The sequence below is a fragment of the Rhinatrema bivittatum genome, chromosome 1, assembly GCF_901001135.1.
Source record: "Rhinatrema bivittatum chromosome 1, aRhiBiv1.1, whole genome shotgun sequence".
Taxonomy (NCBI): Eukaryota; Metazoa; Chordata; class Amphibia; order Gymnophiona; family Rhinatrematidae; genus Rhinatrema; species Rhinatrema bivittatum.
Window position 1 is genome coordinate 268,884,248 of NC_042615.1, and position 24,949 is coordinate 268,909,196.

General features: G+C 47.9%; 1 protein-coding gene across 1 annotated transcript; it reads left to right on the forward strand.

Moving 5' to 3' along the window:
* The first annotated feature begins 11,504 nt into the window (after positions 1–11,504).
* SPR (sepiapterin reductase) lies at positions 11,505–23,826 on the forward strand. The gene is made up of 3 exons (XM_029594552.1): positions 11,505–11,957; positions 18,490–18,780; positions 21,997–23,826. Exons 1-3 carry the CDS (start codon positions 11,612–11,614, stop codon positions 22,185–22,187), a joined length of 828 nt encoding a protein of 275 aa, XP_029450412.1. The 5' UTR covers positions 11,505–11,611; the 3' UTR covers positions 22,188–23,826.
* Positions 23,827–24,949: the final 1,123 nt, after the last annotated feature.

The following is a 24,949-nucleotide window of genomic DNA, read 5'->3' on the forward strand; positions in this document are numbered from 1 at the left end:
CTCCAAATTGATTTGTGGAGAGAATATTTTGATCTTCCAGGTGATTTACAAGCTGCTTTCTCAAGAACATTTGTGAGAAAAGATAAGTTGGAAATTGGATGATAGTTGTCCCAATTGTCAGTTCTACCATTCTTATTTTTTAGGATCGGCTTTATCACAGCTTGTTTTAACCAATTTGAAACAGTTCCTTCTGAGAGAGACAGGTTAACTAATGTTGTGATTGTTATGTTCAGCGGCCCATGGGCTATCCCCATGGACCGCCACACTCACCTCCAGCTCAGCGAGGCGGACACGCCATGTCCTGGTATGGGGATGCCACACCACACGCCGGGGCCGGTATGGTGCTCTTGGGCATTGTGCGGGGGCCCTTGCACTGGGGTGCCCCATGTGCCGGTCGTCCTCGGCTCTTCCTTACTTTCGGCACATGCGCGTGGGACAGCTTGGCCTCTTAAAGGTCCAGCAGCAGGGGAGAAGGTTTTCATGGGTAATGATTCAGATGGACTGAATCAAATCACGGTGAACCTAGAAGATGTGGTAGGCCTGATTGACAAACTGAAGAGTAGTAAATCACCTGGACCAGATGGTATATACCCCAGAGTTCTGAAGGAACTAAAAAATGAAATTTCAGACCTATTAGTAAAAATTTGTAACCTATCATTAAAATCATCCATTGTACCTGAAGACTGGAGGATAGCAAATATAACCCCAATATTTAAAAAGGACTCCAGGGCCGATCCGGGAAACTACAGACCGGTTAGCCTGACTTCAGTGCCAGGAAAAATAGTGGAAAGTGTTCTAAACATCAAAATCACAGAACACATAGAAAGACATGGTTTAATGGAACAAAGTCAGCATGGCTTTACCCAGGGCAAGTCTTGCCTCACAAATCTGCTTCACTTTTTTGAAGGAGTTAATAAACACATGGATAAAGGTGAACCGGTAGATGTAGTATACTTGGATTTTCAGAAGGCGTTTGACAAAGTTCCTTATGAGAGGCTTCTAGGAAAAGTAAAAAGTCATGGGATAAGTGGCGATGTCCTTTCGTGGATTGCAAACTGGCTAAAAGACAGGAAACAGAGAGTAGGATTAAATGGACAATTCTCTCAGTGGAAGGGAGTGGACAGTGGAGTACCTCAGGGATCTGTATTGGGACCCTTACTTTTCAATATATTTATAAATGATCTGGAAAGAAATACGACGAGTGAGATAATCAAATTTGCAGATGACACAAAATTGTTCAGAGTAGTTAAATCACAAGCAGATTGTGATAAATTGCAGGAAGACCTTGTGAGACTGGAAAATTGGGTATCCAAATGGCAGATGAAATTTAATGTGGATAAGTGCAAGGTGATGCATATAGGGAAAAATAACCCATGCTATAATTACACAATGTTGGGTTCCATATTAGGTGCTACAACCCAAGAAAGAGATCTAGGCGTCATAGTGGATAACACATTGAAATCGTCGATTCAGTGTGCTGCAGCAGTCAAAAAAGCGAACAGAATGTTGGGAATTATTAGAAAGGGAATGGTGAATAAAACGGAAAATGTCATAATGCCTCTGTATCGCTCCATGGTGAGACCGCACCTTGAATAATGTGTACAATTCTGGTCGCCGCATCTCAAAAAAGATATAATTGCGATGGAGAAGGTACAGAGAAGGGCTACCAAAATGATAAAGGGAATGGAACAGCTCCCCTATGAGGAAAGACTAAAGAGGTTAGGACTTTTCAGCTTGGAGAAGAGACGGCTGAGGGGGAATATGATAGAGATGTTTAAAATTATGAGAGATCTAGAACGGGTAGATGTGAATCGGTTATTTACTCTTTCGGATAGTAGAAAGACTAGGGGGCACTTCATGAAGTTAGCATGGGGCACATTTAAAACTAATCGGAGAAAGTTCTTTTTTACTCAACGCACAATTAAACTCTGGAATTTGTTGCCAGAGGATGTGGTTAGTACAGTTAGTATAGCGGTGTTTAAAAAAGGATTGGATAAGTTCTTGGAGGAGAAGTCCATTACCTGCTATTAAGTTCACTTAGAGAATAGCCACTGCCATTAGCAATGGTAACATGGAATAGACTTAGTTTTTGGGTACTTGCCAGGTTCTTATGGCCTGGATTGGCCACTGTTGGAAACAGGATGCTGGGCTTGATGGACCCTTGGTCTGACCCAGTATGGCATTTTCTTATGTTCTTCATATGTTCTTATGAGATGGGGTCTGAAGCCCCTTCGCGTTCACTGAATACTTCATCAACCTGGGCCTATTTAAGGCCAGGCCCTGCCTTCAATTGGGTCCTCATCAACGGGTCCTGCTCTTGAGTGCGTGTTGCCTGTGTTCCTGATTCTTGCCTTGTCTCCTGTGTTCCTGATTCCTGCTCTTGCCTCCTGCTTTCCTGATTCCTGCTCTTGCTCCAACTCCAGTTCCTGACTCCTGATTCCAGTACTCCTGAACCTCTTCTCCAGTTCCTTCCCTGCTTCCCTGGATTGCTCTCCTGGTTCTGACCCTGCTTGTTTCTGGACGCTGCTTGACCACTGCCTGCCATGACCTTCTGCCTGACTCACCGATTCTACTTGTCCACTGCCTCCCCTGTCCTTCTGCCTGGCTCACCAATTCTGCTTGTCCGCTGTCTGTCCTGACCTTCTGCCCAGTTCTCCGCCTCTGCTTGACCACTGCCTGCCTCGACCCTTGGTACATCTGACGTTGCTTCAGCCTTCTGTCTTCTGGTTCTTCGCCTTGAGAAACCTGTGCCTAAGTTGTGCTGGCCCCGGTACCCAAGGGCTCAACCTGTAGGCTGGAATAGGTGAAGGTCCTATTTGGTCTTCTCTCACTGAACCACCTCCTGACGACGAGGACCGACAAAGGCCTCCCTCTGGTGGTACCAACAACCTCGTTTCGGCTCAAGGGTCCACCTTTCCAGCAGTGATTGTCTGAGAGATAACCTCATGTACTTATTTCAAGGAACTGGCTGGTATTGGGTCACATGCATGAATGGCAGGTTTAATTTTAGTAATGATTTGACTAATTTCCAGTTTCAATACTCTGTCGATCATGGACCATTTAACCATGCCATTAGAATCTTCAGATGCTTTTGTTGGAGAACAGATAGGGAATTGTGTTTGTCTAAGAATCCTTCTTCCAATTCTTCCAGTCCTTCTTCCAATTTTTGAATGGAGATCTTTTGGCTAAAATAGCCTCTTTCACCCCACTTTTTAACCATGCCGGCAATTGTTTGGCCTTCCTTCCATCTTTCTTAATGCGTGGAATACATCTGGATTGCACTTCTAAGATGGTATTTTTAAACAATGTCGTGAGGCAACTATTTTATTAATAAACTACTATTGAGGACCTCCGGATCTATTGTTTTCTACATCCCTCACAGCTTTGCTAGACTGACTTCCTTTCTGTTTTATGGGCCCATTTTTAAACAATGTCCATGCATGTTGTACACTCTTTACCTTTGTAGCTGCATCCTTGACGTCATCGAGGTCTAGGGTCACCCTCGTTGCCATCAAAGTGCGTGACACCCCCCCCCCCCCCTATGCCGTAGTGGCCTTCTGTACCATCGGCACCAGTGAAACTGGAGTCTCGCTGCTCTGACTTGGGCAGTGAGGGTGCAGAGTACAGTGCAAATGGACGCCCTCGATGCCACTGATGCTTTGAGGTCGCGATGTCATTGATACTGCAATGTCATCATTGCCATGGTGCCTGCAGTGCCGCGCAGTCAATGACATGATGCACTGTATACACGGTACCTTAGACACCTCCGTGCATTCGCCATGGTGCTTGATGCCTTGGTGCCCTCACTGCACTCGATGCTGTGGTGACCAGGGCACCATCGATGCCACTGTGCCCTTGATGCCTGTGGTGCTCTCAGTGCCTGCATGGGGCCTCAATGCCCTCGATCCATCAAGGTGCCTGCATGCCCACCCTTGGGGCAGTCGAGGTTGAAGTGGTGGCAGGCCCTTGATGCTTCTGAGGTGCATAGCATTGATGCTGCGACAGCCCTCAATGCAGTCGAAGCGCATACCCATGATGTCGTGGCCCCCCAGCATGACCTCAGTGCCATTGCGATACGATTCTGCCCCAATACCATTATCGCCCTCAAGATGCAGGGCCACCTTAGAGGCCTTCAGACCTATGCCTCTCATTAGCACCTCGACTACATCCAGCTCCACTGACCAGGCACCGGATTTGCCACTGAGTACCCTTGTTGCACCTGAGGCCATCGACTGCCAGGGCTCTTTGAAGCCCCCTGGTGACCCTGCAGCCTTCGGGTGGCAAGGGTGTTTGGTCTCTTATGGACTGAGTGCAGGGGTAGCCATCTACTCAAGGCACCTTGGTGCGCTGCTGCTGCATCCATACAGGATGGTCCGATACCCTCAAGGCACCTGGGTAGTGTCCACTACGGAGAACTGAGAAGCTCAAAGCTGTCCCTTCAACAGACGATCCCAGCATTGGAGGCCCCACCGGAATGCGCATACTCTCAATGTTAATGGGTGCTAGCGAGGCCCTCGTCAGCCATAATGCAAGGCCATTGAGCTCACAGCATCGACACCCCCTGACAAACAAGTGAGCCAAAGGGTACTGGTGTTGGCACTGGTGGTCATTGGTGAACTCTGGGTGGGCTGCAGGGACTCTTCCTGCAGACGCCCATGGCTTCCTTAGTCGATACCTTCGAGCATAGAGTCCCCATCGGGGTCCCTGGGCGGTCGACGTCCATGGGCACCTGTGGTGCTGGGGATGGCGCTGTATACCATCAAACTGATTATAGTTCAATTTAGCGCAGTGAAGGCCCTGGGTGCAGAGTCATTGAGTGCCCTGTGGTGGCTTTGTGTTGGTGAGCACAAAAGCGCCATAGGCCCTATGGGCATCATCACCACACTGGGCACCAGTGGCTGCAGTCGGAGATCGCAGGAAATGTCCACAGTACTCTATAAGCACCTTCGATTGCCAGGGACTTCGCTGGTTTTGTTCCTTGTGGGACTCGCAGGTGAGCCAGTTCTGATGCAGGTTCGAGGGCCCACCTCTTCAACCGTTATCAGGTACAGGAGGGGGCAATGCCATAGACTGCCACCTTCCACCATGCCTTAACCAGGGCACCACTGGTTCTGGGGACACCATCGTCACACTGTTCTTCACTCTGCTGGAGTTACTGAGACATGAGTATGCAACATGCGTGGTTGGGAAAGGCAAGGCATCTACTCCAAGTGCCTAGGGCAATGGCAGATGGCATTCTCCCTGTCTGTAGAGTCCTCAGCCATGCCAATGTTCTGCCATCCTCCCATCATGGTCTCAACCTCCTCATCAATTCTGTACGGCACAGTCCTGAGGAGCACTTGTGGGGGAGGCATCTTCACACACTTTTTGCTTTGTTATAGGGCACGTGGTGCACTGTCCTCGCTGTGGCATGGGATTCCATCCACAGGCACGGCGTATGGGACCAAAGGGGTGCCACCATCCTTAGGATGGGATACCACTGTATGAGTACCACTCATGAGTACCGCTCATTCCTCCGGTTGCCCTCTGCCATCTGGGCATCTCTGTGTGTGTTTTTCCCTCCAGGCGGACACAAAAGTTTGTGTTCCACAGCCATAGGACTGACCTAGGACTGTGTTCCTGGTCCGACCTTGAGGGGAGTAGACATCAGGAGAGTGGTTTGGGAGTCCTTTCTTCCCTTAGCAAAGGAATATGTCTTTTGACTTCTCCCATGTCCAAAACTCCTGTTTTGTGGAGAAGCCTCTGAGGCTCTGGCCCTGGCAGGGTTTTCTCTGAACCAGGGCCTTGATCCTGTCTCTCAGAGAACAAGTCCAATCTCTGGAGGCTAGAGTGGTAGACCTGAAGGAGCTGAGGCAGACAGAGAGGTATATAGATGAGATCTTCAGGGACAGTAGAGTTAACTTTCTTCTTTAACTTAACTATTTTTTCTTCCATATAAGTATTATTTTTTAAGGCTTCCTGGACAGTCTTAGTGAGGTTATTTATTGACTTTTGAACATTCATCATCATTATTTCCAATTCCTCCGTAGAGAATTTCGTTGGAACTATAATAGGCACATCCTTAATTCCAAGCAATTGTAAATCCCCCTTTAACTGTTTTAATGTCCCACTCTCCCCTGCAGTTGGTATTAAGGAGCAGTCCTTTGATTCAACATAAGATTGTTCTCCTATGTCGTCAGATGTTTTATTTTCATTCAAATCTTCATTTTGAGAATTTATCAATTCTTTTAATGGAGATTGAGTTTCTATTGCCCTATTGAGTTTCTATTGCAAATCAAGCTCTCTGAAGGCTGAACGCACACCCAACACCCATTACAATAAGCTGTAATACCATATGGCTGCAGGCGGCATTTTTGCAGAGTTTTCTGGAAGGTGCCGTAGTAGTGTATGTAAATAATATACATGTTGTATGTGATATTTTTACCTTAAAAGACTGTACTTTGAATGCTCTTTTTCATGTAAAACTGTTATTATAAATTACCCTTGCACCAGCCCTGGCTGCACTGGCTGCACAAGAGAAAGCAGGATTCCCATTTGGAGCTGGGTTAGTGGCTGTCCCTCGTCTCAGCCAGGGCTTAAGTTTTTTTATTTTTTTTATTTTTATTTGAGTTTTTTCTATACCGGCATTCACGGAATTCATATCATGTCGGTTTACATAAAACAAGGGGTGATCAAACATTATAAACGTGCATAAATATGAGAGTATAAATTTAAACATTATAACAAGTTATAAAAGTGCGCAGAAAAATCAGTTACAATAAAACAAGGATGGTTCTAACTTGGAGAAGAAGCAGAGTATGATAGAAGTTTTAGCAAGAAGAAGAACAAGCAGTGTTTGGTATGTCTGTATCAGTTTAGTGGGAGCTAATCCGTCTTTCTGTATTTGGTGGAAGAGCATCAGTCAGAGTCCGGAAAGGCTTTCTTGAACAGCCATGTCTTAAGTCTCTTTCTGAAGGTTGGAAGACATGGTTCCTGTCGTAATTCTAAGGGGATTGAGTTCCATAGTGGGGGACCTGCTGTAGAGAAGGCCCTGTCTCTCAGAGTTATATGTTGGGTGGTATTGGCGTGGGTCACTTCTGGTGCCCTTTGCCCTGGAGTAGGTAGGAAGAGTCAAGCCTGAGGAACCATCAAAGCAGCAGACTGTGTAACATGCAGTCAATGGGAATGCACTGGAGTGGTGGGAGGGTGGCAGAGAAGTGGAGGCAAGCTACAGGCACAGGAAGGGAGAGAGTGAGCCAGGAGAATGTACCTGTGCAGTGTTGGGGAGACTTCTGTCTGAGGTGACTGGACTGAGCTTTGACAGGAGCAGTTAGCTGTGGAACCAGCAAATCTCAGCGTGGGACTGAAAAAGGAGGAGACTGCTGCAGAATGAGGAAGGGCTGACAGCAAGCAAGAGCTTTAAACTATGATGCAGTAGTGCTGGCTTTGGGCCACGAACTGTATGAGCACATAAGCAGCAGCACAACAGTAGTATGTTAGAGAGAATGTGGTCTGTGTCACACAGAAAGCGACACTCACCTATACATACACTTTGTGTCAGAGGGAGAGTGTGTGTGGGTGTCTCTCTGACCCCCTCCCCCCCCCCCTCACTCTCAGCGAGTGGGTTTATCTGTGTGTATCTGAGAAACAGTGTATGTGTCAATGTATATAAAAGTCTCTGCAGTCTATAAATCTGTTTGTGTGACTGAGCTCTGACAATGGCTGGCAGTGTAGTTGTCTTATTAATTTCACTAGTTCAAGAGCTGCTTGGTTGGCCAGAACAGGATATGCGTGTGTGTATGTTAACTAGGGATGTGAATCGGGCTTCCGACGATTGAAAATATCGTCGATATTTTCAAAATTGTCAGAAATCGGGGGCTCCCCCAAAACGATAGGAAAACCCCACGATATTGATCGTGGGGGTTCCCTTATCGTTTTGGGGGACGGCGGGAAAAACGGCACACAAAAATAACCCCTAAACCCACCCCGACCCTTTAAAAGTAACCCCTTAGCTTCCCCCACCTTCCCGACCCCCCCAAAAACGTTTTACAGGTACCTGGTGGTCCAGTGGGGGTCCCGGGAGCGATCTCCTGTCATCTCCCGCTCCGGGCCGTCCTCCTGCTACCGGGCCGTCGGCTGCCACTAATCAAAATGGCGCCGATGGCCCTTTGCCCTTACCTCGTGACAGGGTATCCATGCCATTGGCCGGATCCTGTCACATGGTAGGAGCACTGGATGGACAGCACCATCTTGTGCTCCTACCATGTGACAGGGGCTGACCAATGGCACCGGGAGCCCCTGTGACATAGTAAGGGCAAAGGCTATCGGCGCCATTTTGATTACTGGCAGCCGATGGCCCGAGTGCATGAGATCGCTCCCGGACCCCCGCTAGACCACCAGGGTCTTTTGGCAAGTTTTGGGAGACCCTCCTGACCCCCATAAGACTTGCCAAAAGTCCAGCGGGGGTCCAGGAGCGACCTCCTGCACTCGGACCGTCGGCTGCCAGAATTCAAAATGGCGCCGATAGCCTTTGCCCATACTATGTCACAGGGGCTACCGGTGCCATTGGTCAGCCCCTGTCACATGGTAGGAGCACAAGATGGCGCCGGCCATCCAGTGCTCCTACCATGTGACAGGACCCGGCCAATGGCATGGATACCTGTGACATGGTAAGGGCAAAGGGCCATCGGCGCGATTTTGATTAGTGGCTGCCGACGGCCCGGTAGCCGGAGGATGGTCCGGAGCGGGAGATTGCGGGAGATCGCTCCCGGGACCCCTCACTTGACCACCAGGTATCTGTAAAAAATTTTTGGGGGGGGGTCGGGAGGGTGGGGGAAGCTAAGGGGTTACTTTTAAAGGGTCAGGGTGGGTTTTTTGTTTATCGGCTGGGGCGCAGCCGATAAACAAAACGCGATTGGGCCCGATGGAAAAAAACCCACTTGTGAATCAGAACCGGAATCCAAACCGAATCCGGTTCCGATTCACATCTCTAATGTTAACGGATTTGAATGGATAGAATGGAGTCTACAGCTTTGTTTATTCACTGCTGGTCTAGAGTATGCTTTACTTCTTAGTTATTTAGGAAAAATATGAATTTTATTTTGGAGATATTTAGGTGCTAGGTTTTGTAGGTTTCGTGGACCCTTGGCCCGAGGTGGGAGTTGACTCTCCCTGAGGGGTTGAACCCACAGGGTCCCACCATCGGGAGGTGAGGTGGAATGGAAACACAAGTGACTGGACCACAGCTGTGGCCCAGGAGAAAGGAGGTGTAGCCAAGCTGTTTGAGTCACAGCCACGTGATTGCAGACACCTGCACTATGGCAATACTGTCGGGTGCCCCGAAGAGCTGGGAAGCATGGAGACTGGATCTCTGGTGTAGTAACACTGGAGCTACCCCAAGGAATGGGGAAGCACAGAGACTGAATGTCTGATGTGGTAACACTGAGGCTACCCCGAGGAGCGAGGAAGCGTGGAGACAGGTGTTATGGTTTTGAAGTGTTGGAGTGGATTCTTGGGTAGTGTGGTGATGGCCACCCCCATGGAGAGGAGCCCCGTGAGGAACTACAATACTAGGCTAGACTCGAGACACACAGACATTTGTCTTTTATTATACAGCTTGAGTGATATCACCAGAGGTGGCATAGTGAGATGATCCAGCGGTAGCAGGCCAGGGGCCCTCGGCAGAGGAGACCCGTCTCACAATGATAGTATAGGGAGTTCTGGATGCTGGATCCCAATGCAGAGCTGTAGATGAGACAGACTGACAGTTAGATTATTCACTAAGATGTTGGCTGTAGAGGTGGAGATCCCAACAGGCAGAAATAGTTGGTTACAGGCACAGAGGCAGGGAGAGCAGGCCCTCGAGGAGCGAGTACTTGATCCCAGATAGGCACCTGAAAGAAAGCAAAGGGCCCCTGAGGAGCGGGTACCCAGGTTAGAGAATTACCCCGAAGGGCAGAGAGAGCTTCCAGTGGCAGAGGACCTCAGACCAGAGGCTTTCCAATCCATTCACGATCCTTGCTAACTCGAATTGTTAGCAAACAAAGGGTAGGCTAAATACCCGGATGGCGTGACGTCACTCGAGGGGGTCGCCCCCGAGGTTCCCGTCATGACGTGGATAAAGATGTGGGTGGCATGCGCGCGCGCACCCACCCTAGGAGGCCCTCAGGAGAAACATGGCAGATAGCCTTGCCATTACCGTTCCGGGGACGCTGGAGAGAGCGGCATGCAGACACGGCAGTAGCCATCTTCCCAACGCTAGCTGGGAGAGCAGAGAGAAAGGTGAGGCACAGAGGACGAAGCTGTCTGAGACCATCAACAAGATCTCCGGTGTAGTAACGCTGGAGCTACCCCGAGGAGCAGGGAAGCGTAGAGACTGAATGCCGGTGTGGTAACACTAAAGCTACCCCGAGGAGCGGGGAAGCGTGGAGACTGGATCTCCGGTGTAGTAGCACTGAGGCTATCCCGAGGAACAGGAAGCGTAGAGACAGGATCACCGATGTGGCAATGCTGAGGTTACCCAGAGGAGCGGGACAGCGCAAGACAAAGTTCCAAAAAGGGAAGTGCAGAGCAGGCCCCCAAGGAGCCAGAGTCCAAGATGCAGAGCAGAGCAGAGATCCAAGGCAGGAATGGCAGGTTCGGAGAACAGGAACAAGCACCCACGGAGCTCAGGGAACTCGTTGCCAAGTCGATTAACATAGGCCAAAGGAGGTGCTTAAGTATCTCAGGCTAGTGATGTCATCTGCAGGGGATGCCCCTGAAGTTCCTGCCATTGAGCCTTTAAAGGGAGGCCTGGTGGCGTGCGTGCGCGAGCGCCTAGGAAAGCCCAGAGATGGCATGTAGGTCGGCGGCGTCCCAGCCACCACGTGGAGTCTCGGGAGCCAGGAGGTACGTGATGGTAGCAGCTAGCCACAGCCACAAGTTCACCCGAAGTGGAGAGCAGGGCATGACATGGCCGCGGTCGACGGTCATAACATTAGGCTTAATTCTGCCAGGTTCCAGAGTCGACTTGGCCTGTTTTAGGGAGCTGTTGATACAGGAGCTGCAGAGAAACTGCTGGAGGGAGTCAGATACCCCGTGAGCCCGTTTTAGCAAAATCCCTGGGGTTGCTATTTTCCTGCAAACCGCCCCTGCACCCCTGTGTGAGGACTACTATCCTGCTTGTCCTAGGAGAATTATCATTGTTATGGAAGCCACGCCCCTCTCTTTTCCAAACATATTCTTTACAATCTGGATCCAAGATGCTTCCTTTTTCGCACTGAAGGAAAATGTAAAATGAATGGAACCGGTCCCGCGATCTTTCTCCACAGCCAACCAGAGTTAAAAGAAGAAAATATCAGCTCGTTAAAATGCTGGATTGATCGGACCTGCCAGCTACACTGTAAAGGTGGCATTTGACTAAACAGCTGCAGTCCATGTGCTCATGTTGCTGTGATTCATAAGGCTCTGCGTATGCTTCCAAAACCCAAATAATGATAACCGACAGAACAACAAAAAGCCAAATGCTGGGGCCGGCGAGACACTTCTCCACTTCCCAGTCAGGCATTTCGGGTTGCCAGCCCGCCCCGATCCTCCTCCCTGGGCCGGGCCGGGCCGATTACCCTCCCACCCGAGTCCGGCAGCACTGCGAGCCATGGAGGCGGGCGGAGCGGCTGCCGCCAGCAGCAGCCCGGACCCGGGAGCAGGCCTGGGGCGAGCGGCGTGCGTGCTGAGCGGCGCCTCGCGGGGCCTGGGCCGCAGCCTGGCGAGGCAGCTGTGCCCGCTGCTGGGCGCCGGCTCCGTGCTGCTGCTGCTGGCCCGCTGCGAGCGGGCGCTGGCCGAGCTGGCGGCCGAGCTGCGCGCGCGCCACCCGGGGCTGCGGGTCCGCTGCGCCGCCGGCGACCTGGCCAGCCAGGCCGGGCTGCAGCGGGCCGTGAGCGCCGTGCGGGAGCTGCCCGGCGCCGGGGAGGTGCAGCGGCTGCTGGTCCTCAACAACGCAGGTAGGGAGGCGAGGGACCGCGCCGGGAATGCCAGATGTGCTTCCATTGAAAAGGGAGCGGTAGCTTCAGCCCATCACCAGCCCGCCTTCTTATACCCTTAATACTATAAGGCTGAAACAAGTTTACAATCCTTTACAAACTACATTCTGTTCTATGTGTGGCACACTTTAATCTTCTGATTCCGTATGCCCAGATGTTACTTAATCTCAGGGCTGGCTTTTTGGGAGCCATTGTGCTGATAGGTCAACAAAGTGCGTTTGCTGACCGCTCGGACTTTATACTGTTGATTTAAGGTACACACTGTCAGTGGTCAGGACCTAGGGAGCTAAAGTTATAACAGTGTCACCCTCTCTTCCCACTATCAAAAAAAGATAACAAGAAATTCCGCCCACAACTAAAAGGAGACTACTTGCCGATATACACACAGTCCATGCTGATACAGCCAAAAGAAAAAGTTGGCCCAGTTGCAAAGAAAATATTAATGAGCTGCATTACATAGAAATGCATGCAACTGATTAATATTAGAGTGACTGGGTTCACAATAAACTGTGCAATTCCTGTAAAATCTTGGAAAGTTAAGGTATCCTTAAGAAGTGTAGCTAACTTTCCTGGCAGAGCATTGACAGACGAATGCAGCTGCTGATGCTTGCTCATAGCCCTCCCTGGATACCTACAGGGGCATTAGGTAGGCTAACACCATAGATGCTGTTATTGGGTAGTTGATACCATTCACAATCTGATATATTGTATAATATTTTTGTATATTTGTTTATAACTTTTAATTTGATTCCTAAAGAATGGTTCATTCTGCATCTCTGATTGCTGAATAACTTTCCCATTCTCAGCGCTTGTTGTTCATTCCAACTCCTCAAAGTCCTCTTATCCCTCCACATTACAACCCCTTCATTACCATTCAGACTCCCTTCATCCTCTTAGCCAAGCCTTCTGAAGGAGCTCAAACATGAAATGACAGGACCTGTTTATAGTGCTTTGTAGCCTATCATTTAAAACAGCCACTGTACCAGAAGACTGGAGAGCCTCGCATCAGTGTCGAGCAGACTGGTAGAAGTTATTCTTAAAAACAAAATTATTGACCACATAGACAGACATGGTTTAATGGGGGAGAGTCCACACAAAAACTTAAAATTCTGCAAACTTTATATTGGTCAAAATAACACAATTTACATGACAGTCTTTAAGTAATTACATTTAAAATTAATACAGAAAAAAATGTATTACTTAGAGATGCAGAATTTTAAATATTTTGAGCAGAATTTCCCTAGAAATTCACTGTAAGAGTGTCCCTTCCACTCACTCTCCCTACTCCCCTGGCCAGTTTGCCCTCTCAGGCCCCAATTCCTCCACCTGCCAGTATTTCTCTCCTCCACCTCTAGGCTCAACCCCTTCCATTATCACCAGTCCCAGAGTTTGACCCCATTCTCAGTACTTCCCCTCACACAGGCTCCCTCTGTTCCTCCCTCTCTCACACACATGCACCCTCTCTCTAGTACACATACACACACCCTCATACAGGCTCCCTCACTCACCCACACAAGTTTCCTTTCTCATACATACATCCTCACACAGGCTACCTATGTCTCTCTCTCATGCACCCCTTCACACAGGCTAGCACCCTCACATACACACGATCCCTTTTTCATACACACGAGCTCCCAATCTCTCACACACATACACACTCCTTCACAATCTCCTCATTTAGGCTCCCTCTCTCTGGCACCCACACTCAAGCAACATCCACCCCGTCTGCCCCCCCCCCCCAGCTCTCTCAACTTCCATGCTCTCTCTCACCCTTCATTACCCTCCCCCACACCCTCTCCTCTCCCACACCCCCTCCCCTTTCTCACACACACATTCACTCTCACCGGGGCTTTCATCTTCGCCGCGATTGGAGCACACTCCATTCGCAGCACACAGGGGCCTTCATCTTCACCGCGAACGGCACGCTGGGGCCTTCATCTTCGCTGCGAGCGGAGCACGTCCTGTGGCACATGGGGGCCTTCATCTTCGCCGCGAATGGCATGCCGGGGCCTTCATCTTTGTGCGCTCCATTCACGGCATGCCAGGGTCTCCTCTGCCATTTTCTGCGCAGGGGGGGGGGGATTTTGCGCAAATTCTGCACTCCGCAGTAGCACAGAATTCCTCCAGGACTAAAGGTAGGATTAAAAAGTCAGTTTTCCAAATGGGGAAAAGTAGTTAGTGGAGTGTCCTGGGGTTCTGTACTGGAACCTGTGCTATTTAGCATATTCATAAATGATCCGGACAAAAGAACAATGACAGGCCGATGGCATATCACGCACGTAAAAACGTGCGTCCAAACTGGAAACTAGTTTTTTCAATGTGCACACATCTATCTCTCCTGGTCTCGCGATGCTATATTTTAATGAGCTTCTGCGTTAAAAAAGAAGCGCTCGATTAAAATTGTGCGTTCATAGCATCAAAAGCATTGGGCGCCTGGGAGATATGGCTGTGCGCGGGCTAGGAAAACAGTGCTTAGTATGAGCATCCATTTTATCCTGCTGCGGATAACTCACACGCACAATGTACACTCACGCCCATAGCATGTATATTGTGCGCCCAGAAATTTTTTTTTTGTAATCAAGAGCTTACATTTTCCCCCTAATTTTAAGCACCATAAGCAGTAGAACTTAGTATTGTAATAATACTAAGTCATAGGAACCACAGAGACCACATTCTTTTTTGTTTTTTCATGTGATCTTGACTTGAGGTATAACTTAACGACAGCTCCAGGGCTGGCGTTAAATTTGCTGCATTAAAAAGGGTGCACTGGTCGATCGTCAACTTTTTTGCATCAGGGGGTAATAGCTAATAGCCTCATCTACATGGCATTTCCATGCGATGAGCACTGTTAACAACTCGTTTGGTTGTGTGTTTTGGACGCGATAATCCCTTATTACATCAGGTGTTAGTCTAGCGTGTCCAAAATGCGCATTAACCTATGTGCCTGGTTGAGTACTCTTTATTGCATCTGCCTCAAAGTGAGGTGGCTAAATTTGCAGTTGACACAAAATTGTTTTGAGTCATTAAAATAGCAGTGGATTGTGAAGAACTGCAAAAGGACCTTGTGAGACTACGAGACTGGGCATCTATATGGCAGATGCAGTTTAATGAGGATAAATGCAAAGTAATGCATGTAGGGAAATGTAATCCCAACTACATATACCACTGCTGGGTTCCATGTTGTCACCACACAGGACTAAACCTTTAAATCTTTGGCTCAGTGTGAGGCGGCAGTCAAAAAGGCAAACAGAATGTTAGAAATTTGGAAAGGAATAGAGAATAAAACTGAGAATATCATAATATCTTTGTATAGATCCATGGTGCAGCTGCTACTCCTGGGGGAATTCTGTGCAAAAAAATTGAAAATTCTAAAACAAAAAAAATATAAAATTCTGCGCACACGTTTTCTAAATTCTGCAAAATTCTGCTCATTTATTTGTCAAAATAACACTATTTTTTGCAAATTATTAGTCGTATGCTTTCACATACCATCTGTCACACACATGTTCTGTCTCACCATATACAACTCTCTCTCACACACACTCTCCCCCCCCCCCCCCCCCCCCCACACACACACAGACTCTCAGGCAGGCACTTACCCACCCACACCAGCTTACAACAAACACACAGGCTCACACATACATTCTCAGGGCCTGGGCCTGGGCCTCTTTTTCAGCTGCCAGCGGGATGAGGTCCTCTGGTAGCCCATGGGTTCTCTCTCTCTCTTTCACCACGGTAGGGGGTGGCATGAGAGGAGGTAAACAGGAACAGAAGCAGAGGTCAAAGGAGGATTCACATCTCCACCTGTTCTAAGTAGGGGCAGCAACCCATGGCACGGCACGACATGGCACTGGACAGCTGAGCAGACAATGACCTCTGCTGCTACTGAGTCAGGAAGCTAACTCCAAGCCTCTTGTGCAGCAGCAGGAGTCGCATTTAACCAAACATCTCCAGTTGCTGTGGGGCCGGTCTCGCGCAGCAGGAGATGATGTTTGGTTAAATGCACCCTCTGCGGGTGAAGTCAGAGTCTGCTCAGCTGTCCAGTGCCAGAGCACACATGTAAAAGGATGCAGACCTCTGGCCCAGAACAAATGGAAATATGAATCCCCACTTGACCTCTGCCCGTCCCCATTCACCTGCTCTTGACCGCTGCCCTTGTCCTAATTCACCTGCTCTTGACTTCTGCCCTGTCCCCATTCACCTGCTTTCCCCTCATACCTCAAGCCCCCACTACAAACCACTCCCTTCCCCTCTCCCCCCCCCTCCCCTCTCTTTCTCTCTTTCCTCCTCCCCCCTCTCCCTCCCCAATTGTATAGTCCTGGCCTTCGCGCGGTGGAGCTTGCTAACCTCGCTCGTACCGCACTGCCTCTGCTCCCCGCGCGAACCTCGTCCATGCCGTGATGCCTCTGCGTGTTTCTGGTGATGTTTCCTCTTCCGGTAGGCAAGCATGCTAGCATAGCAGTTCTCTGCAGAAGTGTAGGGAGGGAGGAAATCTGCGATTCTGTGAAGTGAGGGAGGAAATCTGCAGGAAGGGAGAATTCTGCGCAAATTCTGCATTCCGCAGTAGCACAGAATTCCCCCAGGACTAAACTGCACCTTGAATATTGTGTGCATTTCTGGTCACATCATCTCAGAGATATAGTGGACACAGAAAAGGTACAGAGAAGGGGAAAAATGAGAAAGGGGATGGAAAAGCTCCCTTATGGAGAAAGGCTAAACAGCTAAGGGCTCTTTAGCTTGGAAAACAGATAAGTGAGAGGAGGTATGATTGAGATTTATAAAATCATGAGTGGGATGGGACAAGTAAAAAGGGAACGGTTATTTACCTTTTCAAATAAACCTAGGATTAGGGGACATTCCATGAAACCAGCAACCGGCAGATTTCAGACAAATGGAGGAAGTATTTTTTTTCACTCCGCACACAATGAAGTTATGAAATCTGTTGCCGGAGGATGTGGTCAAGGCAACTAATAGTGTGGGGCTGAAAAGGGGATTGAACACGTTCCTGAAGGACAAGTCCATAAACAGTTATTAGCCAGGAAGACTTGGGAAAGCCAGCGCTCATCCCTGGGAGTGAGATACAAGAAAAAGATCAAGTATTGGCATTTGCCAAGCTACAAACTGTGCCTCTTTTACACACCTTTCTGTATACATCAGACCTCAGAGCTGTGTTGCATGCCCTTGTAATTTCGTATATTGACTACTGTACTTCCTTGTACTTAAGTCTTCAAATGAAGTCTGTTCACAAATTAAAGAATAGCATGGGTTAGGTGGGAAATTCTGCATTCTTTTCTCTCTCCCGGATCCCAAAAATTACAGGACTCAAATTGGGAATTAACATGGCCGCAGTTTATTAGCAACATCATATCCGAACCTACAAACATAAAACTGAACCCCTCCTTATAACCACAAGGACCAAATGCCTCCACACTCCAGTGACATATTCTTAACCCCCTCCCCCAACTGCCAAAGCAACCAGCGGCACCCACCCCCCCTTACCAGTCCTCCCTGCCATGTCCCAGCAGGAAGAACCCGCAGCCCAATCCAGTGACCACACTGCAAAAGCTGTCATGTGTGGCAGCCCCCCCTAGCTAGCACGTGCCCCCACCATGTCTCCCACAGGCGCAAAACTTATTGTGCTGACAATCAACAAACTTAGGCTCGGGTTTACCGCCACAAACAAGGACTACCTAGGTAGCCTCTTACTTCTGGCAGGGAGCACCCTGGAATGGATCCTTCCTGTTAGATTCGGCCAGGCATTTCCAATCTTTCCAGAGTCTAATGCAGAGTCCCCCTGGCACTTTTTGATTGTGCTGAAACTTCACAAGAGCGACCAGAGATTTCAGCTTAGATGTTAACAGTTTGTCCACCTTTGTCATAGTGAAGCTGTTTTGTCTTGTTAAGACACGTTTTATCCTAGTGCCGATTAGAGAATTAAGTTGGGCCCTCTTCTGAGTTATCCCCTGGTGACAGGGAGTCTCTGGCCTTGCTCACTGGTGACACCCAGTGCCCAGACACGGGGTCCAGATTACAATCCACAGTGCTGTGTTCCATTTATTGATTTTTCTGTTTTCTTGACTCTGATCTTCTAGCTCAAAGGGTTCTCTTCTGCCTGATTGGGAGCCATGTGGACACAGGAGGTCACTGCAGTGTTTTTAAAAGATAAAAAGTCCAGCTCCAAGTGAATGAAAAGATACAGAAATACAGTTTAATTATTTAGATTAGGCACAAAAGATGCAATTTGAGAAGTAAAAGCAAAGGGGTAACATGGAAGAGATTCAGACCCCGACCCCCCCCCCCCCCCCCCAGTGGGAGCGGTCAGTGCAGCCCACCAAGAGGTCACGTGCTCAGCACATTTCTGGGCTGGAAGTGCTGCTTTGTCAGGAGGGCAGTGTAACTGGGGAAGATGTTGGGGACTGCATATAATGGGAATGGTCAGGCATGGGAGGGTAAGCATTTCTGGTCTCTGATCTTCTCTATTTTTCCTTCTTAGCTTCACTTGGAAACATTTCAAAATTCTTCGTTGATTTTACGGACCCCGTGGAAGTGAACAGCTACCTTGCCTTCAATATCACTTCAGCGCTTTGCCTAACCTCGGCTGTATTGCAGGCGTTTCCCAAGAACCTGGGCCTGCACAGGACTGTGGTCAATATCTCTTCCCTGTGTGCGCTGCAGCCCTTTAAGTCCTGGATGTTGTACTGCACTGGGAAGGCAGCACGTGACATGATGTTCCGGACATTAGCAGTGGAGGAGCCTGACGTGAGAGTCATCAGCTATGCCCCAGGTAAGGTTGCCAGGTCTCTCTCTCCTGCTTCAGGGAAAGGGGTTTCTCCTCCACTGACTCTGTAACTGTCTGCAGTGAACAGCAGACTTTGTGAAGCAGTTCAGTCTTCTTGTCATAACGCAGTGAAATGACAGCCACTATAGAAGCATTAGGTGTTCCTTCCATCTATCTCCAGTGACATTAAGAAATGTATATTCAGTGCCAGGACTGAGGGGGTCATGAGGAGCAACTGCCCTGGGTGTTATGCTTAAGAGGGTGTCATCAGCAGGGCTGCTTTTAATTGTGGGTGTAGCAAGGAGCTCATTACACAAAAACACAAGGCTATGCCCAGAGGCATGCTAAGGGGGGAGGGGGGGGGGGGCGGTCTGTCCCGGGTGGCAACAGGGGAAAGGGTGCCATTACCGCCGGCAGGAAGGGCCTGTGGTGGCGCAGAACAGTGACATGGCGGGGGGAAACCCACCAGCAAAAGCAAGGAGCTGCAGTGGCAGAGGCCAGCAGCACCACCGGCAAAGAACAGGCTCAGCGTTGCCACCACTGGCGGCAGAAGAACAGACCCAGTGTTGCCGCTGTTGCTCCTGGAGCCAGCGTCAGAAGAAGAGGCTCTACGGCGCAGCCGCCTGCCGAAGAAGGGAAAGGCTGTTCCTGTGAGAGTAAGTGCCAGTGTATGAGGGTGGGGGTGTGTGTATGTATGAGAGTGTGTGTGGGTGTATATGTGTGTGTATAAGGGTGTTTGGGTGTGTGTGTGGGTATATATATATATATAAGAGGATGCCTGTGTGTGTATGAGACGGTGAGTGTGTATGTGCGCCTGTGGGTGTGTATGTGTGAGAGGGTGCCTGTGTGCTGGGGTGGGGGTGAGAGAGAGGAAGCATGTATGTGTGGGCGTGGGTGAGGCAAGAATCCTGTGTGAGAGATAAAGAGGAAGCGTGTATGTGTGAGAGAGTGACTGAGGAAATGTGTATGTGTGTACCCCTGTTCACTATAATCTCAGGGTGACAGGTATGGAGAGTGGGGGATTTTTAAAATCCTTATTAGTTTTTATTACTGGGTGTTATTTGATGTCTGCTGTTGAAATATTTTATCAATGTTTAGGAAATTTTTAAAAAATTTGTACAAGAGCTTCCTATTATTGAATATTCTATTCATCAGCTGTTTTGAAATGTATATTTTTTTAGTATGGTTTTACTATTCTGATTGATTTATATTTCTTGATTGTATTGTTTTGAGGAATAGTGATTTTCTGCTTTTCCATTGTTGCACTGCTTGCAGAATCTGGCTTGTGGTTTCCAGTTCAGTTTTTGTCTGTATGTGTGCGTCTGAGAGAGAGATGGAGGAAGCATGTCTGTGTAAAAGAGAGGTACAGAGAAAGTGTGTGTGAGTGTGCATGCGTGCCCCCAGTCTACAACAATCTTAGGATGACAGATATGGAGAGCGGGAGATTTTTTAAATTCTTATTAGTTTTAATTATTGGGTGTTATTTGAAGTGTCTGCTGTTTTGAAATATTTTAGCAATGTTTAGGAAATTTTAAAATTATATATTGGTGGGGGGGGGGGGGGTGCCAAATACTCTAGGTATGCTTCTGGCTATTCCCCAATGACTACTAGCCAGTATCCTGAATCTTGCACAGCAGAGGACAACCTTCGTCTTCCTGTTGCAGCCCCTGTCCTGTCAGGCAGTGTGCAAGGAAGAGGAGCGGGTGGGTGAGAGACTGAAGCAGACAGAGAACAGTGCAATGAAAAGAGCAGCCCTCTGCTCCCTAATTCAACCCTTCTTCTTCTGTTTTCCCCTCCCCCTATCTACAGGGAACAAGAAGAGAGGGGGTGAAATTGGAGTTGTTAGCGTTTTTGTCTACCTATTTCTAAATTGGTGATACATTATTTTGTATTTGGTGAAAGTCTGAGTTCTGCATAGCATTTAGCATTTAGTTTCTGTGTGGAGATCTGTTTTCCTAATATGAAGTAAATTAATGTTGTAGGACTCCGTAGAATATTTGCATTGTTGCCTTTTCCTACTGGTTTTTTGCTGTTTGAGTTCTGGGAGTTAGTGCTGTTTTTATGTGGCAGGTTTGCTTTATAGGTTCTGACTATGACTGTGCCTGATAATGGAGGGAGTTTGTGTCGTCACTGTTACTGAAGTAACATAAACAATTTTTTGGTATGGTGAGTAGTAAGGGGGAAAAAAGCCCAGCCAGCTATTTCGGAGATTACCTTCAACCAATGTAGTATGAATTTCAGTGAATTAATACATTTAGGTATTTCTTGTGGCCTTTTTTTTTTCCAGTCTATCCCAAAAAATCACAGATAACACATTTATTGGATACTATGACATGATCTGTGAAACATATTTCTAATACATTCAAAGCAAAGTTTAATTTTTAAAAGTATGATGTCCAATTTTGTGGTTTTACAGCCTTGTTCCGGTAAGGGTGGTGGTGGGGACAGTAATGACTTTTGAGTTTAATTCTCAGAATCTCAGGATGGGGGCTTACGGATCTGAAAGTTAATGGGGGGGGCGAGCAGGATTAGAAGTTCACTTAGGGCAGTAGTTCCCAAATCTGTCTTGGAGGGCACCCATCCGGTTAGGGAGGGGGAGAGAAAGAGGGAGATCCATGGCAAGGGAGGGGGGGGGTGTAGGGGAAGAGAAATGGGGATTTTGGGTAAGGGGTGCAGGAAGAAAAAGAGGGGGGTGATCAGCAGGAAGGGAGAGGGAGCTGGAGCTGCTGTCACCAGAGGGACAGCCGAAGGGGGGAGAGTGCTGTGCTGGAGCAGCCTCTGGTAAGTCAGGACGGAGGTGGGCGTTGTAATTCTGAATATTTTATTTATTTATTTATTTATTTATTTGGGCATTTTATTTACCGTTGTTCCAAAAGAAGATCACAATGGTTTACAAAAAACAATATTCATAATCTAGGTCAGTATTCATAGTCTAGGTCTCTACAACAACAAATTTATGTTCTAGGTCAACACAACATTAGATACAAGTTAATTAGAGGTCAGGACAGTAGTTTATAATATGTAAGTTCCACCTCAGTGTCTGCCCCGGGGCACAGAAAAAGCTGGTCCTGGCACTGTGCATATACCTTAAACAGCTGTCTAAAATGTATGCCAGAGGCGCAGGCTGGCAGAGGTGCTCTATGGTTTCAGCTGCCTTACAAAGGCTCAGGCAGAAATGACAAGACGTCCTGCCATTTTGTCATGTAAATGCTTTTGTTTCAGGGCCTCTGGACACCGATATGCATCAGCTGGCCCGCACAGAAAGTGGAGACCCCGAGCTGCGTCAGAAACTTATCCAGCTGAAGAACAGTGGGGGACTGATAGACTGCGACGTGTCCTCCCAGAAACTAGTAAACCTGCTCCTGGAAGATAAGTTTGAGTCTGGCGCTCACGTGGACTTCTATGACATATAATCCCAACTGTCAGTTCCTGTCGCTCCTGTGTCAGTGTCAGTTAGAAAGTGCTTTAATGGCAATTGAAAAATTAAGCTTTTGTTTTTTGAAATTGGAGTTCTACTACCCCTTTTTTTTTTTTTTGCCAGGTCACTAGGAGCATAACAGAAATTCATTTGTTTAAGGTTTCTTGCTGGAAGAACTGGAGACATCAAAGTGGGCAGTGGTTCTCAGTATGGTCCTTAAGTCCACCTTAGCAAGCCAGTCTGGTTTTCGGGGGTATTCACAATGAATTTGCCAGAGAGAGATTTGAGTGCACTCTCCCCGTTATATGCAAACATTTCTCATGCATGCTTTTGGGAATATTCTGAAAACCACACTGCTTAGGGGGTGCCCAAGGATTGGATTGAGAAGTGCTGCACACAACATGGAAAAAACACACAGCATGTGTAAATTGAGGAGTCCCTTCTTACCAAATTCCACCTCCCTGTGACAACCTTTCTTTAAATAAATAGAGCCCACACCGTCAATTAGAAGCAAGCCACTTCTTTATTTGGCATGTTATGGGCGCAGCCCAGCAAACTTAAATAAAAATTAGTTAACATCTGACTAGCTAACAATTGGCACTATCTAACACCAACAATGTGCATTCAAAATATGTCAGTGCCTGAACTTCCGAATCCAATTGCACGATGAGTGACCAGCGCTCTGGAAATTGCTTTGCCTCAGACTGTTACCTGCTCCTTGTAACTCCTTTGTTCGGCCATAAAAGCCAATCCAACAGGTCGGTTGCCACTCTTGCCATAGAGTGTCCTGGTCCATCAAAGACACAGGCATGAGTGGTAACGTGGCACTGTCTTACCCCATCTGTCGTTGAAGTGCATGTTGGTAGTTTCACATACTCTGCTACTAGCAAGCTAACAAGCGACTGCGGGCATTCATCATGCCCTACGGTGACTGAAGTGCCTTCCCATGGGAGCATTTCTCTTACAAGCTGGTCACCCCACCAGTGCTGCAACAATCCCTAACTTCCTCCCCCCCCATCGGAGGAAGATTTTGTGGGTGGGAAAACCTCTCTGGCTAGCTTGCAGCAGGAAAAAGAAGGGGTTTCTGATTCCTTCCTCGCTTTGTTCTCCTATTGGTCTGCCCCTAGTTCCTGGCCCCATCCTCCTTCACCTTGATCCTATCCCAGGTACTCCTCATACTCCTCATCCCTGTTCCCCCCTCCCCCTCCCTCGACTTCTCTAATTTAATTTTCCTCCCCCATCCATCATTCTGCAACCCATCTGGGACTCTCCCCAATTGCTGACCCTGTTGTGACCTGCTCCTTAACAACTTCTTTTGGTCACAGGGGTCCTGAAGGACTATATGAAAATAATTTCTAGACACAAGTCACATTAAAAAGCTATTACTGCAATCTGCAAAAAATAAATTCTGCCATCCTATGTGGTGATGTCTGTGATACTTAATTTAGTTTGTTCTGTTTTTCGATCTGTTGCTGCCACTTGTGTTTTCCTCCCCAGTTATATCTTATTGTGCTTTAACGTGTTGCATCTTCTGCTAGAGGTAGCTGCACTTAAGGAATATCATATTAGGGAGACTGAATGAACCTCAACCAAATTTGCGCCTTAGAGACAATAAAGTGAGTGACTCAAAAATGCTTGCGGTTTAAGTTATTTTTGTCAGTAAGCTCTTCTATTTCTTGCACAATATAAAAAAAAAATTCCAAAAGTGCATGATCATTATATGAATGAATAGCCATCAGGATAACTGCAGAATCCCCTCCTCCATGCCACCTTGAAAAAAATAAATGCATCTCAAAGCAGAACTGCAGGCATACTGTCTTGAAGACCTGAAGGTCATTAATCCTCCAAAGTCTCACTCGGTTTGAACGTGAATTTTGCCCTCAGAGGAGAGACACCACCTTTCATGACAGGCTCTGTCTCGATGGTGACACAAAGATTTCATTTTGCAACGTCTTTTGTAGTGCAGTTGCCTATATACACGTGTCCAATCAATATGTACTCTCCTTATAAAAAGTGGAAACTGAAGTCCTAACACCTAAAATAAATGATGTTAAATTCAAACCCAATTTATATGCACAAAGGATCATAGTTCTAGGCTGATACAATTTGTGCATTTTAGGTGTTGGGACTTCAGGTTTACTTTTTGTGAGGGGGTACAGGGCTGATTTTAGGAGGGTGCGGGGCCCAGGATGAATCAACTGCAGTGGGACACTGGAACCATGAAATTATAGTGTTGGTGATGGGCTACCATGTGGTGTGGGGCCTCCCCAAAGAGTGAGTCCAGAGTGGTTGGTCCTCGTTCCCCCCACAAGAGTGGGCACCCTGGGGGGAAGAATGTGTTGATAGGATGTATGAACCAATGCTTTGGGTGGCCAACTCCAGTCCTCAACAGCCACAAACAGGCCTGGTTTTCAAGGTATCCACAATGAGTAAGCATGAGATAGATTTGCATGCACTCCCTCCATTGTATGAAAACCTATCTCATGCATATTCATTATGGATATCCAGAAACTCTGGTCTGTTTGTGGCTCTCAAGTATTGGCGTTGGCTATCCCTGACCTAAACATTGGAAATGACAGCTATTTTCCATTTCCAACAAGAGAAAAGAAACCAAAAGGATCCCACTTACAAATAATGCAGCAGCAAAAAAAGAGGATCACAGAAACATACTACCTATCAGGCCGATACAGAATGGTGTGCTCGCCTGAGCGCATCCTTTAGCCCCCGTTTGGCCGCGCGTTTTTGACGTGCTATTAT